The sequence below is a fragment of the Phoxinus phoxinus genome (assembly GCF_949152265.1).
Source record: "Phoxinus phoxinus genome assembly, chromosome: 5".
Taxonomy (NCBI): domain Eukaryota; kingdom Metazoa; phylum Chordata; class Actinopteri; order Cypriniformes; family Leuciscidae; genus Phoxinus; species Phoxinus phoxinus.
This window is the reverse complement of record NC_136880.1, coordinates 42,978,231-42,995,593: the sequence shown is the minus strand read 5'-3', so window position 1 is coordinate 42,995,593 and position 17,363 is coordinate 42,978,231. Positions and strand designations below refer to the sequence as shown.

Below are 17,363 nucleotides of genomic sequence, written 5' to 3'. Positions count from 1 at the left end.
CACTTCCTGATCGCCAGGCGAACTGCGCAGACTCAAACTGAGCTTGACGACTGTAGATGTGACGTGAGTCTGACAGCTGTCAGTCTTCTAGTCGCTGTGCCGATGGAAATCTGAATCATCTTCCGAATCTCTCAGAGACGGAGAGCGTGAGCATTAGCTGTCCATGAGCTAGCAGCGGGAGCAGCTTTATCTCTCTCTATGGGCTTCTCCCTTCACTTTATCGGACTTTATGCCTCCACGTTCCCCCGATTGCCTGCGAGCTTCTCCGCCGGTCTATACGGTAATTTGTCGACTGTGCGACAGAGAGTCGCGTGGTCAGGCCCGGTTCTACGGGGGTGCTTGAGGGTGCTAAGCACCCTCAAACAAAACTGAAAGCACCCTCAGATGAAATTATTAATAGCACACATGTAAACGAGATTTTGCCGACAATAGAAACACAGACGGATTCACACTCATACATATAGGCTAAATAAATCCATTAACACGATTTTTCAAATCAGAAATATTTAATTATGCTTTCATGTTTAATGCATTTGATTGGTTGTGTCCTTTCGCGATTGTGTTGCATAGGTGAAGATGTCTCTTTAATTGCCCACTTTGTTTGCGTGTGTGCTTCCAGCTCAGGAAATTAGTTTACGCTAACAAAATGAAACCTTATTATAAAGTGTTACCATTTTTTAAATACATGCCTAGCGTTTCTGCTGTTGGTTTGAAGCTTTAAAAGAATATTTAGTTGCTAGGCAGGCAACGTGAAACTTACTCACTGGACACTGCACTTATTCGCAATCACAAAAGTTCATTATTTGCTCGTGTTTTAAAGCTTTGCCGGGTTAACATTTCATTGGCGTTCTGTTCTGTTCTGACATGATGCACTTTTTCTGAGCGTGTACGCGCGCTAAATTTGTCTATTGTCATGAATACAAAAAAATGGTACAATATGAAATTTGGGTGACCCTCCCCCTAGACTAAAAAAAATTGGATGACCCTACGTTTATAAGCACCCTCACTATTTTCAGAAGCACCCTCAGTGATTTGGTTCTAGAACCGGGCCTGCGCGTGGTTATGATGCAATCGTTAGCCTATTAGCACATTGGCTACCTACATAATAAGCTGTTTTAAATTTAAAATGTTCAATGCCTTATCGCGCTGATGTGACCGAGCACGACCTGAACCCGAACATAATTTCGAAATATCTGTCCAAACCCGGCCCGGCCCGTCGGGTACCGGCGGGTCCCGTTGGGCTCGGGTCGGGTATCCATCCTCTGGAGTCCATGCAGGAGGAGCAGTCGCTTTTCAGCGCGAGCTGTGTGGAGAAGCCCATCTCCACCTCCATTGCGTCGATATAACTATATAAATGCTATGCTAACTAGATGCTAATATACGCTATCCTGATCGTTTTTTCAATACTCGTAATTCCAACTCCTGACTCGCTACAGTGGTTTTGACGGAACCAGATGCTTTTATACCTGGGGCTGCCAAGGGCGTGATCGAGTACCGTCACAGAGTTCACTACGTCAGAGAGTACCCCTACTTCAGGAGCCTGAAGAGGGCAGCACTCAGACGTTTTTACACTATATATTTGAAAATTAAAACACTTTATACCCAAATGTCAAAAAATGTACTCGAATCAATGAACAGCATTTATGAAGCTCCATTCTTACAGATCATTAACTAAAAAAAGTTGTTTTAGTGTTTAGTTACCCTTTAAACATAGACAGAAATCCACACGATTGGTCATCTTTCGTCTGGTCTGGGACAGCCCAAAATCCTACAATGTGTAAAAGCAAACATATTGAAGATTAGCCGATGGACTGTCAATTAATTAAATAAGATATTTCCTCAACAATATCGGGTTTTCAGCGTAGTGAAGCCTCTCCATTGACATCCATTCAAAACACGCTTATTTGGGGGGCGAAGATCGCAAGCTTGCCTTGAAGTGGCTTGTAAGCAGACAGACTATACATTGGATGACACAGTGACATTACAGAATGGCTCTTTCGGCATCAACCTGAACACGTGTATTGCATTAGTTTCATTCATGTGTCAGAACGGAAGCGAGGTTTTCAGGAGCGCGCGAAACCGTCAATCACACCCTTTTGATTTTCCCGGCAAAAACGCCCCGAGTCCTTCTCATAAAAATCAGTCTAGCTTTCATAAAGTCGGGGAATGTTAAGTTCCGTTACAAGCTGTTCACATATTGGCAATAAAACAGCGATTAATACATAATAATTCTTACATAAAGCCCCTTTAATTGGCCATATTAGTCCATTCATGTTCTGAACAGCTGCCACGGTCCGTCTCAAAACATCATACTTTCTCATCATCATCATCATCATCATCATGTGTGTTTTGACTCTTATCTGGTCTAGCGTTCAGCGTATCTCTCGTCTCGAATGTGTCGGTTGTGCGAGGTTCCGGTTGCCATGGTTTCGTTGGTTTTGGCGGATGCTTTCAGTTAGCTAATCCTGCTCGATGCTCTCCAAACCCTGAGATGAATGCACTCGATGCCAGACACAGCTGGCCCTGCATTCAGGCCTGCACATTCACGGGCCCATCGACTCAATAGAGCAGCGAGTCACGCGCGGACCGCCGAGCTCAGGTGAGTGTGTGTGTGTGTGTGAGTGAGTGAGTGTGTGTGAGTGTAAACATCAACACTCATCCTCACTGAGCTCGAGATCAAGCCGTGCAAAAGCAGCGATGTTATTCGTGAAGAGTGTTTGCTTTGGCCAGCACATCATTTAAGCTTTGCTATCAGTGTGTCAGATGTGAAATGTGAAACACGCTGTATATTCCCCCCAAAACAACAACAACAACTATTTGTTGTTGCAGGGCTATTATAGTTCAATGTTAATCAAATAAAATAGATAAAACTTAAGCTTATTTTTTTCAGCAATAGCTGACAATGCAATATTTCTAATTTTCTTTTAGTTTCGTAGTATGAAAGTAGTATGCACTAAATAACTAGCCTATTACTGAAAATGAAAAAAAAAAACATTAATGATAACTATATATATATATATATATATATATATATATATATATATATATAGGCCTATATATATACATACACATACTGTACTATATGTATGTGTACATAAACTCAAACTTTTATGTTAGATACAATTAATCATGATTAATCGATTTGACAGCACTTATATGTATGTGATTATGTATACGTGTTTGTTTGTGTGTGTGTGTGTGCGCGCGCGTATGTATGAGAGTATATATATTATATATACAAACTTTTATGATTTGACAGCACTTATATGTGATTATATACACGTGTGTGTGTGTGTGTGTGTGCGCGCGCACATATGTATGAGAGTATATATATTATATATATATAAACTTTTATGTTGGATGCGATTAATCGTGATTAATCGATTTGACAGTACCAATAAAAGACACAAAAAAAATCTAAATTACAAAACTAAAATTAAAATGAAAGCGGGGGAAATTATTAACAGAAAAAACTTTTTTATAAAAACCATAATAGTATCTCAAATAACACTGATAGCAACTTTTGCATGGGCAAAAGATAACTCACATTTTCTTTAGAAATTATGAAAAATTTATTTTAAAATAATAATTAGTTTTATATTTTTAGCATGGTATAATTCAATAAATAAATTAAGTGTCACCGGCCCACCGGTGGGCCCAAAGTCATTACATATTTTAAATAGCAATATCCTATACTAAACCTAAACTAATATTGACAATATTTGGTGACTGATTTTCAAAATAAATTACAGAGGAGTTGTAATTTATCAATTTGCAACAATAATATTTTCATACTCCTAAGTGTTCAGTCCTTTATTTTGAAATAGTGATGAACATGAAAAAATGGTAGAAACCTCAGTTTGTTTTCATGCCAAGAGTTCAAAAGATAGCATCTGTTCAATTATTTTAGAAAAAAAGGTCTGAAAATGTTTTAGAAATAAAGAAAAAACACATATGGAGATGGAGGCGCCCTTATATGGGCAGTGATTTCCACTAGTGGAGAAGTGTGGTACTGCGCCCAAACTACATCTCACTGAAAGCTAATATTTTGAGATATCAACCTAAAATTGAAAACACAACTTGTTCAGATTTTTGGCTTTGATTTTTTTGCAGTTTTAGAGTCCACCAACCAGGTTTTGAAAAAATATATTTTATATAAAATATGAATAATACAATTTTTAAATTTTATATTTTCACAAACTCAAACTTCTATAACTTTTTGTCTGTTACACTTTCTTAATTTATTTCACTTCTACAAAAATCTGCAAAATTCCTTATTTAAAACAAGATCAATCTTATGTCTATATTCCAAAGCAATTCTTGAATTACAAACATTTAAGTTCGGAATGTGCATTTTCATGTATATTCAAAAAAAGGGGGGTGACACTTAAAGGGTTAAATAAATAAAAATAGTTATGTTCAATTAATCCTTTTCACAGACTGTGACGGCACGTTTCAATGGTCATCAGCAATCATAAATCCAGCAGGTTTTTATATTTTAATTTTTTTAAATGTACATTCATAACACTATACATAGTATTAGCTATATTAACTTTGTATGAAATTACAAAAAAAAAAACGAGTTAACGCTGCCGTTATTAATCTCTCTATTTTTCCCCCTCTTTTTTTTATAAAGTTGTGGAAACACTATTATGGAGTTTTTCTTTTGCTATTTAGACACACACACACACACACACACACACACTTTTACGTAGTCCCTAATTCACAGCTATAGAAGTTTACCCAACTATGACGACTTCTGAGAAACCCGTAAATATGAAAGGCTCAATTTGTAATTATTATTCAGAATGATTTTATTTGTATTATTTTAGCTTCCGAATCTCTCCGGAACAAAGGATTGTGGATTGTCTGGTCGCCGGTGAAGAAGACAACATGATGAAAAAGTTAGTGCACCCCCACACAGGGCTTCAGTTCTCACACACGGCTCTATTCATCGTGGGGTTAAACTGCCTGACATGCTCCCTTCACCCGTCCGTGTGTGTGTGTTTCCAGAGGATTAGGGTTTCACTGACACGATGTTGTCTGGTCCTCTCATAAATACAACACTAAACCTCCATAATCACACCAGACATGCTTCATTTACTGTGTTATGCTGACGTTTATAAAGAGGAGAGAGATATTTATGACCTGAATGTTTGGGCTTGATGTTGGCGAATGAGGTCATTTTAAACCACAATGTAATATTGACCGATTTGTAACGTTATCTGGCATTTAGCCGGCGACGTGAAGCATTCGCAAGCATGACGCATTATTGAGTGAATCAGGATATTCAACGAGAAAGAAACTTGATTTGATTGCGTTGTAAAATGTGCCTATACATGTAAATAGATTTGACTGTAGGTTTTGGTCGAGATTGACGTCAGATGAAAAGGAAAGTTATGACATTTTGTATTATCGTATATGTCTGTACATATACTGCATCATTTTTGTCTTCATGCATATATATATATTTTGACAAAAGATTAATCGCGATTAATCACATCCAAAATAAAAGTTTGTGTTTACATAATATATGTGTGTGTACTGTGTATAATTATTTATATATATAAAAACACACACAATCATGTATATATTTAAGAAAAATTGGTTATATTTATATATAAAATATTTATATATAAATTATATAAATGTATATACAGTATATAAATGCAATTATCCCTTAAATATATATATGAATGTGTGTGTATTTATACGTAATAATTCTACACAGTACACACACATATATTATGTAAACACAAACTTTTATTTTGGATGTGATTAATCGCGATTCATCTTTGGACAGCCCTAAATATATATATATATATTCAACGAGTGGATCTCTGAGCTGTTGTGAGTGAGTGGAGGCGGGGCTCATTTGCATATTCATAGAGACGCGAATACTAAATGAGGCAAGGGTGTCGAGTTACATTCAAGATATTTCAAGGCATGAAGACATTTTTTTCAAGGAAAATCTTTAAATATGTCATTTTGGTGATCAAAGATGATACAATTATTGACTAGAAGGGGACTTTAAATTGACTTTAAAAAAAATTGTTGAAAATCTTGAAAGCTTACAAAACATGTAGAAAATTGCTTAACTTATTTTGATGTGTTAAAGGAACACTCCGACTTTTTGGGACTTTAGGCTATTCAACGTATCCCCCAGAGTTAGATAAGTCCATACATACCTTTTTCATCTCCGTGCGGCGTGCGCGCTATAAGTCTGTTTGACGCACCCACCGCTAGCCTAGCTTAGCACAAAGACTGGATGTAAATGGTTGCAGCTAGCATACTAATCCAAATAAGTGACAAAATAACGCAAACATTTTCCTATTTACATGCTGTGATTTGTATAGTCACAGAGTGTACAAAAAACAAAGTCACATGAGACACAGACATATTTTAACCGTATAAATACTGGGAACTATATCCCCTGAATATAGGGCGGAGTGATAACCGCAGCGCACCTGAGACGCGCTCTGAACGAACTCTCTGCTCCTCACCACGGCGCGTCTCAGGTGCTGCGGTTATCACTCCGCCCAAGTAGCAGTGCTTCGCCTTCAGAGAATATAGGCTAGTTCCCAGTATTTATACGGTTAAAATATGTCTGTGTCTCATTTGACTTTGTTTTTTGTACACTCTGTGACTATACAAATCACAACATGTAAATAGGAAAATGTTTGCGTTATTTTGTCACTTATTTGGATTAGTATGCTAGCTGCAACCATTTACATCCAGTCTTTGTGCTAAGCTAGGCTAGCGGTGGGTGCGTCAAACAGACTTATAGCACGCACGGAGATGAAAAAGGTATGTATGGATTTATCTAACTCTGGGGGATAAGTTGAATAGGCTAAAGTCCCAAAAAGTCGGAGTGTTCCTTTAAAGCAATGTAAAAACATGTTGTCATGACTTATTGATCATATTTTTTTACAGTGTATAATACTTAGGCGTAGTATATATATGATGAATTTTGAGTTAAAAAGTTCATTTATACACAAAAGTTGCTGCCTTCAAATTTTTAATCCCCCTGTGGTGAAAATCCAGCTTTTAATGTTGTTTATATGTGTATGTGGTGTTTTTTAATAAGACAAAGCATGTGTAAGTTCATAAGTGGACAGCATTGTTGAGTATTTTCTGCTTAAAACTGCAGTGAACCAAAGACAGTCTCAAAAACACGAAATCGCTGGTGTTTCTGACGTCACACACTACCTTGTAACCAATCAGATCAACGTGTGATCGTCAACCAGTGGATCTCTGAGTGAGTGAGTGAGTGAGTGGAGGCGGGGCTCATTTGCATATTCATAGAACCGTGTAACCAATCAGATTAACGTGCCGGCGGGGCTTTAGCATATCATTAATCATCATCATCATATAATTTTTCTGTTGATATGAAAAATCGTGTAGATTTAGCAATATAGCAGGTGTATGATATTACAATGTTATGATGAACTATATGCCTTTTAATGTTTTTTTTTTCAATATAAGGCAGAACATGGCTTGTGTAACATTAGCAACACATTATTAGCTGTTTGATAACATAGTCAAGCAAAAGGCTAATGATATTAATTACCGTTATGTGTCCAACGTTGTAAAGAGCGACACCATTGTGCAGCGTTTACCTCAGTAAGTGAGTGGAGGCGGGGCTAATTAGCATATTCATGAATCTCGTATACTAAATGAGGCAAGGGTGTCGAGTTACATTCAAGCTATTTTAAGGCATGACCCTTTTTTTTCAAGGAAAAAACACTTGAATATGTCATTTTGGTGATCAAAGATGAGTTTTAAGGAATACAATGTGAATTTAAGTACAATAAACTTGTATATTTAAGTAATTTCAACTTGCATCACTTATTTTAACTTATTTTGATGCGTTAAAGCAAAATCAAAATGTTTTCATAACTTATTGATCATATAATTTTTACAGTGTATGAGTATTTCTTAATTGACGTGTTGTACAAATCTATTCACATTTACTTCATTTTTAATTTGGTTTCTTTAAACGGCTATATTTCTGTTCTATAAAAGCTATAAAAGCATGTAAAATGATATTTGATGCATTCTTTTAGATTGACGTGCACTGCTGCTAAAAACCCTTCACAATAACACCAGGAACATGCATCAAGAAAGCAAATAGGGTCAATTTGTGTTTCATGTTTTGACTTTAATGTCAGGGTTTACGTGGACTGATTTTCATTAGGAAATGCCATAGTTTCAATGTCAACACCTGAGGACAGATATATATATTACACGTATGAATCATCAGGTCGCTGTTTGTTCATATTAATCTCTCCCCCTGGTGTGGTTTCTGTACCACAGTGACCTCAAAAGAAAAACACCAGTTAAAAGGGCTGAGATGCACACGGGGGCACAGCTTCTGTTTTCTCACCACAACACCAAATGTTGTCTCTTCCTCCGCTTTAGTGGCCCTGAAAGTCCTCCTCACACCTCCGGTCAGAAGCCATTTGCTTCGCTCCAGCTCTGATTATGGCTCATTCAGCTTTAGATTATCCGAGGTGTTTGCTCTCCGAATCTAAGATGGATTTAGGAAGTGCTAACACCTGCATGCTGTTTTTACAAACTCAAGGTGGAAAAAGAAACAAGTTTATTCCCTTTGCATATCAATATGTCATATGTTAGATCTCAAATAAGATCCGTAATGCCCCAAAGAATACCATAGGCTACTACAAGGGCATAGTAAGCCTATTTTTGTCAGTATAACTAATTATAATTTTTTTATTCTGAATTTAATTTGGTTTCTTTAAACGGCTTTATTTCTGTATAAAAGCATGTCAAATTATATTTGATGTATTATTTTTGATTGACGTGCACTGCTGCTAAAAACCCTTCACAATAACACCAGGAACATGCATCAAGAAAGCAAATAGGGTCAATTTGTATTTCATGTTTTGACTTTAATGTCAGAAACAAGTTTATTGCCTTTGCATATCAATATTTACATTTACATTTAGTCATTTAGCAGACGCTTTTATCCAAAGCGACTTACAACTGAGGACTACAGCAAGCGAGGCATCGTGAAGAGGGAAAAATAACGCAAGAAGTGCTCAAAATACAAAGTTTCTGGCATTGCTCAGAGTAGCATAAGCCAAAAAAAGTGAGGATTAAAGAGAAGGTTTTTTTTTATTTATTTTTTTTTATGTAAAAATGACAATATGTCATATGTTAGATCTCAAATAAGATCCGTAATGCCCCAAAGAATACCATAGGCTACTACAATGCAAAAAAAAAAAAAAGGCATAGTAAGCCTATTTTTGTCAGTATAACTAATTAGAAATATTTTATTCTGAATTTAATTTGGTTTCTTTAAACTGCTTTACTTCTGTTCTATAAAAGCTATAAAAGCATGTAAAATTATATTTGATGTATTCTTTTAGATTGACGTGCACTGCTGCTAAAAACCCTTCACAATTACACCAGGAACATGCATCAAGAAAGCAAATAGGGTCAATTTGTGTTTCATGTTTTGACTTTAATGTCAGAAAAAACAAGTTTATTGCCTTTGCATATCAATATGTCATATGTTAGATCTCAAATAAGATCCGTAATGCCCCAAAGAATACCATAGGCTACTACAAAAGGCATAGTAAGCCTATTTTTGTCAGTATAACTAATTAGAAATGTTTTATTCTGAATATAGTCCTAATGAAATGAATATATATATGGAGTTAAACTGTCTCACAATGCTGTACTGTGGCGGGACCAATGATTATATTTTCACGTATCATGACAGTTTTGAATGATTACCATATTAAATTACCCTGGTATTTACATGCTATTCCAAATATATTGCAATATCGAAACATCTTAGTAACACCATGGTACTTTTATTAGTGCTATAGCCTGTTTTATTTTAAACATGCCTGTTATCGGTCTATAATATAGCGTTGTGTCGAACGAATTTCGAAACTAACTAAGCATCTGCGATCTCGTTTATACGACTGAATTAGCGGCATACGTTTTTTGTTAAACACACACACACACACACACACACACAAAACACACACAGTATTCCATTCCATGGCTTCCTGTTGCCATTCTTTTAAAACCTTGGTTAGGGTGTGCAGGGAAGAGATGGTTGGCTTTAGTGTTTAAAAGTGCTTTCATTGGCCATTGAATGTGTCAATCAAGCTTTCCTGGCTCCCTATTGGTCAGTTCGGTGGGTCTATCGTTCCATCTCGCACTGTTTCTCAGTCCGTCTGTCTTCAACAGTGCGTCGTCTCATTCCGCGCGTTAGTCTAGTACGGCACAATTTACAGCAAAATCCCGCTCATATTGCGATAAAGTTAGATATACTGTTCTCCGCTGTGTTAAGTATTTTAATTGTGCCGCGTGTGTAGTAAACATCAAAGTAATCGCGTGATCTACACAGTCCTAGTTTTCTGGGCGTTTGAAATCGGACACCGCTATAACGTCTCCCCTCAGCGCGGAGGGATACACTATTTGGGGCTGACAATGTGGACGGTGCTAAAATGTCTCCTCGGAAGATGAGATGTTACATTTGTAGCGCTCAAAAGAATTAGAATATAACTTTAGTCAGAGTTGTATCTGAGCACAGTTACATTGTAACAACTCTTGACGCGGATTGTTCGCGTTTCCCGGGAAATACGACCCGTTTTGCACCGTGTTTTTGCGGGACCTGAGACACGGAGGGGGGAAATTTTGTCCCCCAACTTTTCTGTTTTTCCTCTCAGGCTGAAGCGCGTTTCTCTCCCGCTGGATGCCGCGCGCGTGACGGGAGAAACGGTAAATATTTGCCACGTTTATCATGTTTTATACGTGTAGATGTGCACCATTTTGACTTTTACGCGCCTGTTGTATTTATCGAACTTTTGTTGCATGGTGAATGTGTGTGAAGTGTTTTGTCTAAGAGCTTTGGTGTGTGAGTGCGTGTGTGTGTGTGTGTGTGTGGGGTTCGAGTCCAGAGGAAACGGCTTCTTTGTTCAATACTGCCAACAATGTCAAGTTTAAAACACCATTTATAGCTCCTTTTTACCACGGTAAATGTGTGTTTACAACTTTATAGTGAATCTTCTGCCTGTTTAATTTGTATATTTGAGGCAATTTGGGTATTTTTGATGGTTATAACAGATGAAAGTTTGCACTGGGGTTAAATAAAGTCATCTGTGAAGTTAATTTGACGTATTTACTTTTAACTTGATTTCTTGTGTATTGAGTTTCTTCTTTTTTTTGCTGTTCGTCTTGTGTCCTGGTGTGTTTATTTGACTTTTCTTGGGAAACAACTTTTCCTTATTGCATTTTTGGGAATAGCTTTCCCACATTTTCCAGTATAGAAGATCCATATAGGTGTTTACATGCTTATATTTGCTCTATTCTCCCTTAAAGAGTGTTTGTACTTGTTCTTGTGTAGTTTTCAAACTTTGTGTCGAGGACCGTGTGTTTCTTTGTGTTGGAGAGGTTGGGGAAGGGGGGGGGGGGGGGGGGGGGGGGTCTTGTTCACCATTTAGGGTGAACGTGGCCTGAAAAGCCTTCATGTGAGTCGGCCTGTTGCTGATCATTCTGCAATTGAGACTTGTGGATTATATTTGATGTTGTCTGTATAATATTGCGGTTGCACGTGTTGTAGAAGATTAAAGCTTTGCCCTAAAGCAGTGCAGTTGTGCTTTCACATATGCATATATATTTTAGTGCTATTGAATGTTAATTTGGCATTTACAGGTACTTCTAAGGTTCTTTAAAGATTTATAACATGCCATTATCACCACTTATGACATAAACAACACTCCATAGTGCTTAAAACATGATCCTAACACTAGTGGCATGTTACATACATGTCAAAAAAAGCCATGCACACATGCAACATGCCCAAAAACATGATGCTGTTTTTTAAAATATATAGCCTATGGTTTACGTTGCATTTAAAAAAATTATACAACAGGTTTTTGCAATGTCACTTGCCCTGAAAACTATGGTATTTCCATGGCATACACTACTGTTCAACAGTTTAGGCTCTTTAAAAGGAACTAATGTTTTTATTCAGCAAGGACACATTAAATTGGATCAGAAATGACAGTAAAAACATTTTCAAAAAATGCTGTTCTTTTGAACTTCCTGTTTATCAATGAATCTTTGAAGTGAAATTGTGATTTTCGCAAAAAATATTCAGTTTTTAAATCATTTAAATATTTAATTAGCACGCAAATCAGCATATTAGAATGATATCTGAAGGATATGACTGAATACTGATGCTGAAAATTCAGCTTTGAACCACAGAAATAAATTTAATTTTACAATATTTTCACATAGAAAACGGCTATTTTAAATTGTACAAATATTTTAGATTTTTTACTGTATTTTGCATCAAATAAATGCCTCCTTGATGAGCAGAAGAGACTCTTTCTCTTAAATATATGCAATGTAAATGTTTGTGCATGTCCTAAAATCACAGTATAATCATAATGCATAATGCACTTTTTGATAAACTGTGCATCCCATATGAAAAAGTATTAAAAGTAAAGCAATAATTGTGCAGTGTTTTGTGATGTTTCACAGTCCTCTACCTGTTGATCATCAGGAGGTGCTGATATGATTCCAGTGAAGGTGTTATTGGCGCAGTGATGATGATGATGAAAGTATTTTTGGATAAAGCTTCTCACTTTTTGTGTGTCTGTGTGATGCAGTGCTGATGTTTAATGAGTTGGTTCATGAATTAAGGAGAAAAAAAAGTGTAAAATCACAGCACTTCCTTTTTTAACTGGCGAAGTTGACATGACGCTTGTCTTCTGAAAAGAGCCAAAATTAGTTTGCAGTTTTGTATGAAAAGCAAAATATATGCAATGTACATTAAAAAAAATTGCATATGAAACTCGAAAAATTAGAATATGGTGCAAAAGTTCATATATTTCAGTGATTCAACTTAGAAGAAACTAATATATTATATAGACATGCAAAGTGAGATATTTCAAGCCTTTTTGTTATAATTTTGATGCTTATGGCTTACAGCTTATAAAAACGTTTCACAATATTGGGTTTTTCATAAGCTGTAAGCCATAATCATCAAAATTATAACAAATAAAGGCTTGAAATCTCTAACTTTGCATGTAATGAGTCTATATAATATAAGTTTCAACTTTTAAGTTGAAATAAATGAACTTTTGCACCATTTTCTAATTTCTGAATTTCACCTGTCACCTTAAATGTCTTAATATCTATTAAAATGTTCCATTTATGGAAATAAACGCCCATATTTCATGCTATGGACATGTTTAAAATGCAGTGTTTCATTCCAGGAATCATAGTTGTTTGTGCAACTAACTAGTTCCCGTACTTTAGGTGTGTGTAAGTGTGGGTGGGTAGGGTGGGTGGTTGTTGGAGACTCGCTGGTGGTCTCCCCTGGTGGTTAACTGAGCTCATTTGTGGTGCATTCTGGGAAAACACTACATTAAACCACGTCTCTAATGTTGTGTAGCGCTTCGGATGGAAGCCGCAACCGGATTATTTTGGATCGGACGCATGATGATGCATGTCAGATTTTGATTACTAGGCCCAGATACATCTAACCTGAGGTTCATAGATGATCTGAAAGCACACTTCTCCTTCCCTGCAGGATCATAAACCTGTTTGAGCTGAGAGAGAGCGAGTCGTCGAGCGAGAGAAGCGGATCAAGAACACACAGGGTCAGGATGGCTACGGTGGGAACCGACTTGGAGCTGAACGACCTGTTGGATTTCAGTATTGTAAGTTGATAGACTGTTAATAATAAACATTATTATTGGTTAGTCAACATCAAAAGTCAAGCGGGTAAAGTTCCCCATTATGCTTTTTCTAGGAAGGCATCGATATGAAACATTTGGCCAATACCGATAATTATTTATATTTGAAAACCGATATATCGGCCGATAAATCAGAATTAAAAAAAAAAAATTTGAGAGCCAAAAGTCGTACCATTAAAAGCCTCGTCCCAAACACGCAATTCTCATTATCATTTTATGTAGCCGATATGACGACATGTTGTACTTTACTGTATTTTCCTTTTTTTTTTTAGTGATTCTTATATTTCAAGCAATTAAAAGCCATAATGTTGAACAGTGCGCATCTGAAGCGTCTCAGCTGACGGAAATAATGCACTTTTTATCGGCTTTACTATATCGGCCAAATTTTCTTATCAGGCCGATAATGACAGCATTAAAAATCCCTAGCTTTTTCTAATATTTCCTTTCATGCGCTGTGTAAAAGAGCTGATTGTGAATGTTACATTTCTGCAAAGTTTTAAAAGTCGCAATGCACGATAAATGAAGTAATCTCCTAAAAATAATCGATTCTGAACTGCCCGAAATGAGGCATCCCAGTCACAAACTTATCTAACAATGTAACAAATTTGCATAATGCCAGCCTGTGGTCTTCATTGGCTGCCGGTGATCCTTTGCTCCGCCCTCAAACACTAGTTGTAGATGAGACTGTAAGAGTTTGGTTTGTGTTAGTGCTGCAAATCCACTTTTCTGAACTTCAAAAGTATGAGAAAAAAACCCCGGCGCCATCAGTTTGTATCACTGCGAGTCAAGTGTTGAAATCCAGATTTGGTAATGGTGTTTTGTTGTTTCCGATGTCGACTGTAAGCGGTCGACCAATCACAGCAGACTGGGCCGTCTGACCAATCAGAGCAGAGCAGCTCTCAGAGGGGAGGGGTTTAGAGAGACTGAATCTTTGAACGAACCGTTTCAGACGCTGTGAGAAAACAGCTGATCCGCGGCAATGTATATTATAAGAAAATTATAGTGTTTTTTTGACCTGGATGCGTGTAAATCTGTTGTTGGAGACTCCAAAACACAATCAAAAACCTTAAAATAGCATAATAGGGGCACTTTAAGCGGTAAAGGTACAAGAAACTGCTGTATTTTGACTATTAATGGCCAAACATGCATATACACACACACACACACAGTTTAATTAAACTGCAAAAGGTGATGTAAGATATATATACACTGTAAAAAAATATTTGCATGATTTAACACAACTTTTTATCTTTTGTCAAATCAACTTCGATAACTAATGTGTGAAGATAACACACTATTTTGAGTTTCTGTTTATTAAACAATTCTTCATTATATTAACTCAAAATTGTAATTACAACGAACTCAATTTTAAGGCAACAAGGTAACTTGCTTTTTTAAGTTAAACCAACTTTTTTTTTACAGTGTATATATACATCTTTCCTTTTCACTTTTCAACCTTTTTATTAAACAAATTCATAAAGTGTCATAGGCAGAGAAAAAAAATTGGTGTAGGATTTGCTTTGAAACCATTTTCTTTCATAAATTGTTCATTTTATAATTACAAACAATTGGTCAGTAACACATTGAATAAAACATGCATTTTTTAAGTACAAAGACTGAAAGTAAAACGCACTCCAGTTATATTTACAACTTTGAATTTTTATTTTTTACAGTGTAGCAGATTTGATTGTGTCTGTAAATGGTTTCACGTCAGACAAACAAACAGCACCGTGTGTTTTAGGAGTTTACTTAAATGACAAATGGTGATTTTTACACTTAATTTCAAACCTAAAACCTAGAAATAAAGTTATTTGTCAACTATTACTGATGCATAGGATCGGTAATAATCAGTGTTGGGGAAAGTTACTTTTAAAGGTAATGCATTACAATATTGCGTTACTCCCTTAAAAAGTAATTACTTGGTTACTTTTTTAGAAAAGTAATGCGTTACGTTACATTTGCTTTACTTTTTTCCCCACCTGGGCTGAGCTTGTTTTTTTATAACACAAAAGTTGTATTTTTGGGCAAATGTAAAGACCCTTTCACACTAAAAGTGAAATAATAATCCTCAGACTGAAGGACATGTGTACAGTAGAGGAAAGCACACCTTTCTATCCATCTATAGTCATTTCTGCTTATTAAACTGCATCATCGAAGGTCAGAAACAAGTACATTGGTCAATAAAGTGAGATTAAATGCATAAAAATGTATGTTTTATTTAACATATTTAGTTATTGGAGGTTTGCATAGTATTCTGATTCTGGATTTCACTGATTTTATTCATTTTGAGGAATATTGAATATTTCTTTGTGCAAGTGAGATGAGTAAATGCTCACATTTAGTCTAGAACTACAATAAACATCATGTACACACACACACACACACGCTTTGATTTGTCTCAACATGAGGACAGGAGAGCTGTCAGTCAATAACTGGGAAAACAAAGTAGCTTGTGTCACTTATTTGAAAAAGTAACTCAGATATTTTGTTGTAAATTTTAAAAGTAATGTTAATTTACTAGTTACTTGAAAAAGTAATCTGATTACGTAACTCAAGTTACTTGTAATGCATTTCCCCAACACTGGTAATAAGCATATTATGTTTATTTTTTTAAGCTGTGGTGTGTGTTTTAAAATGATATTTTCTCTCTTTGGTAGATGTTCCCTCATCAGATGCCAAACGGGAAGAGCCGAGGCCCAGCTTTACCCAGCAGTCAGTTCGGTAGGCACTTTAAAACTATTAACTTTTTTATGCTATGACTGATTCAGGATGGAGGGGAACTGATATAATCTGTGGTCGACTTGTCGATGGGTTTTAACATGGTAAATATTCATCAAAAAAGTGCTCCGGTTCTGCAGAACTCGGCGAGTGTTTCTGCACACGTGTCGGTGTCGTTATAATCCCGGTGTTTGCGAAGCCTGTTTGGTCCTCGTCGTTCATGTTCTCAGCTGTCGCCCCTCCATCATGGGGGAGGAGAGGATGATGGGAAATGAGTCGTCCTCTCAACCCCTGCGAACAATGTCAACAAACATTAAAACAACAGGCAAAACAACCCCCCACCGCCGACGCACCATCTCCCCCAAATCCAGTCTCCGTTCGCTATGGAGTCTTTGTTTATCTGAGTGAATCTCCTGAAATCATTTTTTTTTTTTTTGCAGTGTTTTTAATGAATTGTTTGTAATTTTAGTCTAAAATGGAAGCATTGAACACTATATGTGACCCTGGATCACAAAACCAGTCACATGCCACACGACGGGTATATATGTGGCAATCGCCAACAATACATCGTATGGGTCAAAATGTTATGCCAAAAATCATTAGGATATTAAGATCATGTTCCATGAAGATATTTAGTAAGTTTCCTACCGTAAATATATAAAACATGTATTTTTGTGAGTGAATGCAGCACAATCGTGAACATAAATGCACAACTTTAAAGGAGATTTTCTCAATGTTTACATTTTTTGGCATCCTCAGATTCCAGATTTTCAATGGTTGTGTCTCGACCAAATATTGTCATATCATAACAAACCACACATCAATGGAAATAGTATTTATTCAGCTTTCAGATTATGTATGAATCTCATTTTCAAAAAAAAATTGACCCATGTGACT

The 17,363-nt window shown here is 36.4% G+C and overlaps 2 protein-coding genes across 4 annotated transcripts in view; both read left to right on the top strand.

Annotated features, from left to right (window-relative positions):
* The window catches only part of map2k2b (mitogen-activated protein kinase kinase 2b), a 529,628-nt gene that overhangs the window by 34,387 nt on the left and 477,878 nt on the right, over nucleotides 1–17,363 (top strand). The gene's annotated exons all lie outside the window — the stretch shown is intronic.
* The window catches only part of tcf3a (transcription factor 3a), a 57,252-nt gene continuing 50,077 nt past the window's right edge, over nucleotides 10,189–17,363 (top strand). For 2 of the 3 annotated variants that reach the window (XM_079612937.1, XM_079612939.1), the window contains exons 1-3: nucleotides 10,208–10,761; nucleotides 13,583–13,712; nucleotides 16,406–16,469. In XM_079612937.1, the coding sequence (XP_079469063.1) occupies nucleotides 13,659–13,712; nucleotides 16,406–16,469 (118 nt within the window). In that variant the 5' untranslated portion in view covers nucleotides 10,208–10,761; nucleotides 13,583–13,658. Of the gene's footprint in view, nucleotides 10,762–13,582; nucleotides 13,713–16,405; nucleotides 16,470–17,363 lie in introns of all 3 variants that reach the window. The other variant, XM_079612938.1, reaches the window with a different exon arrangement.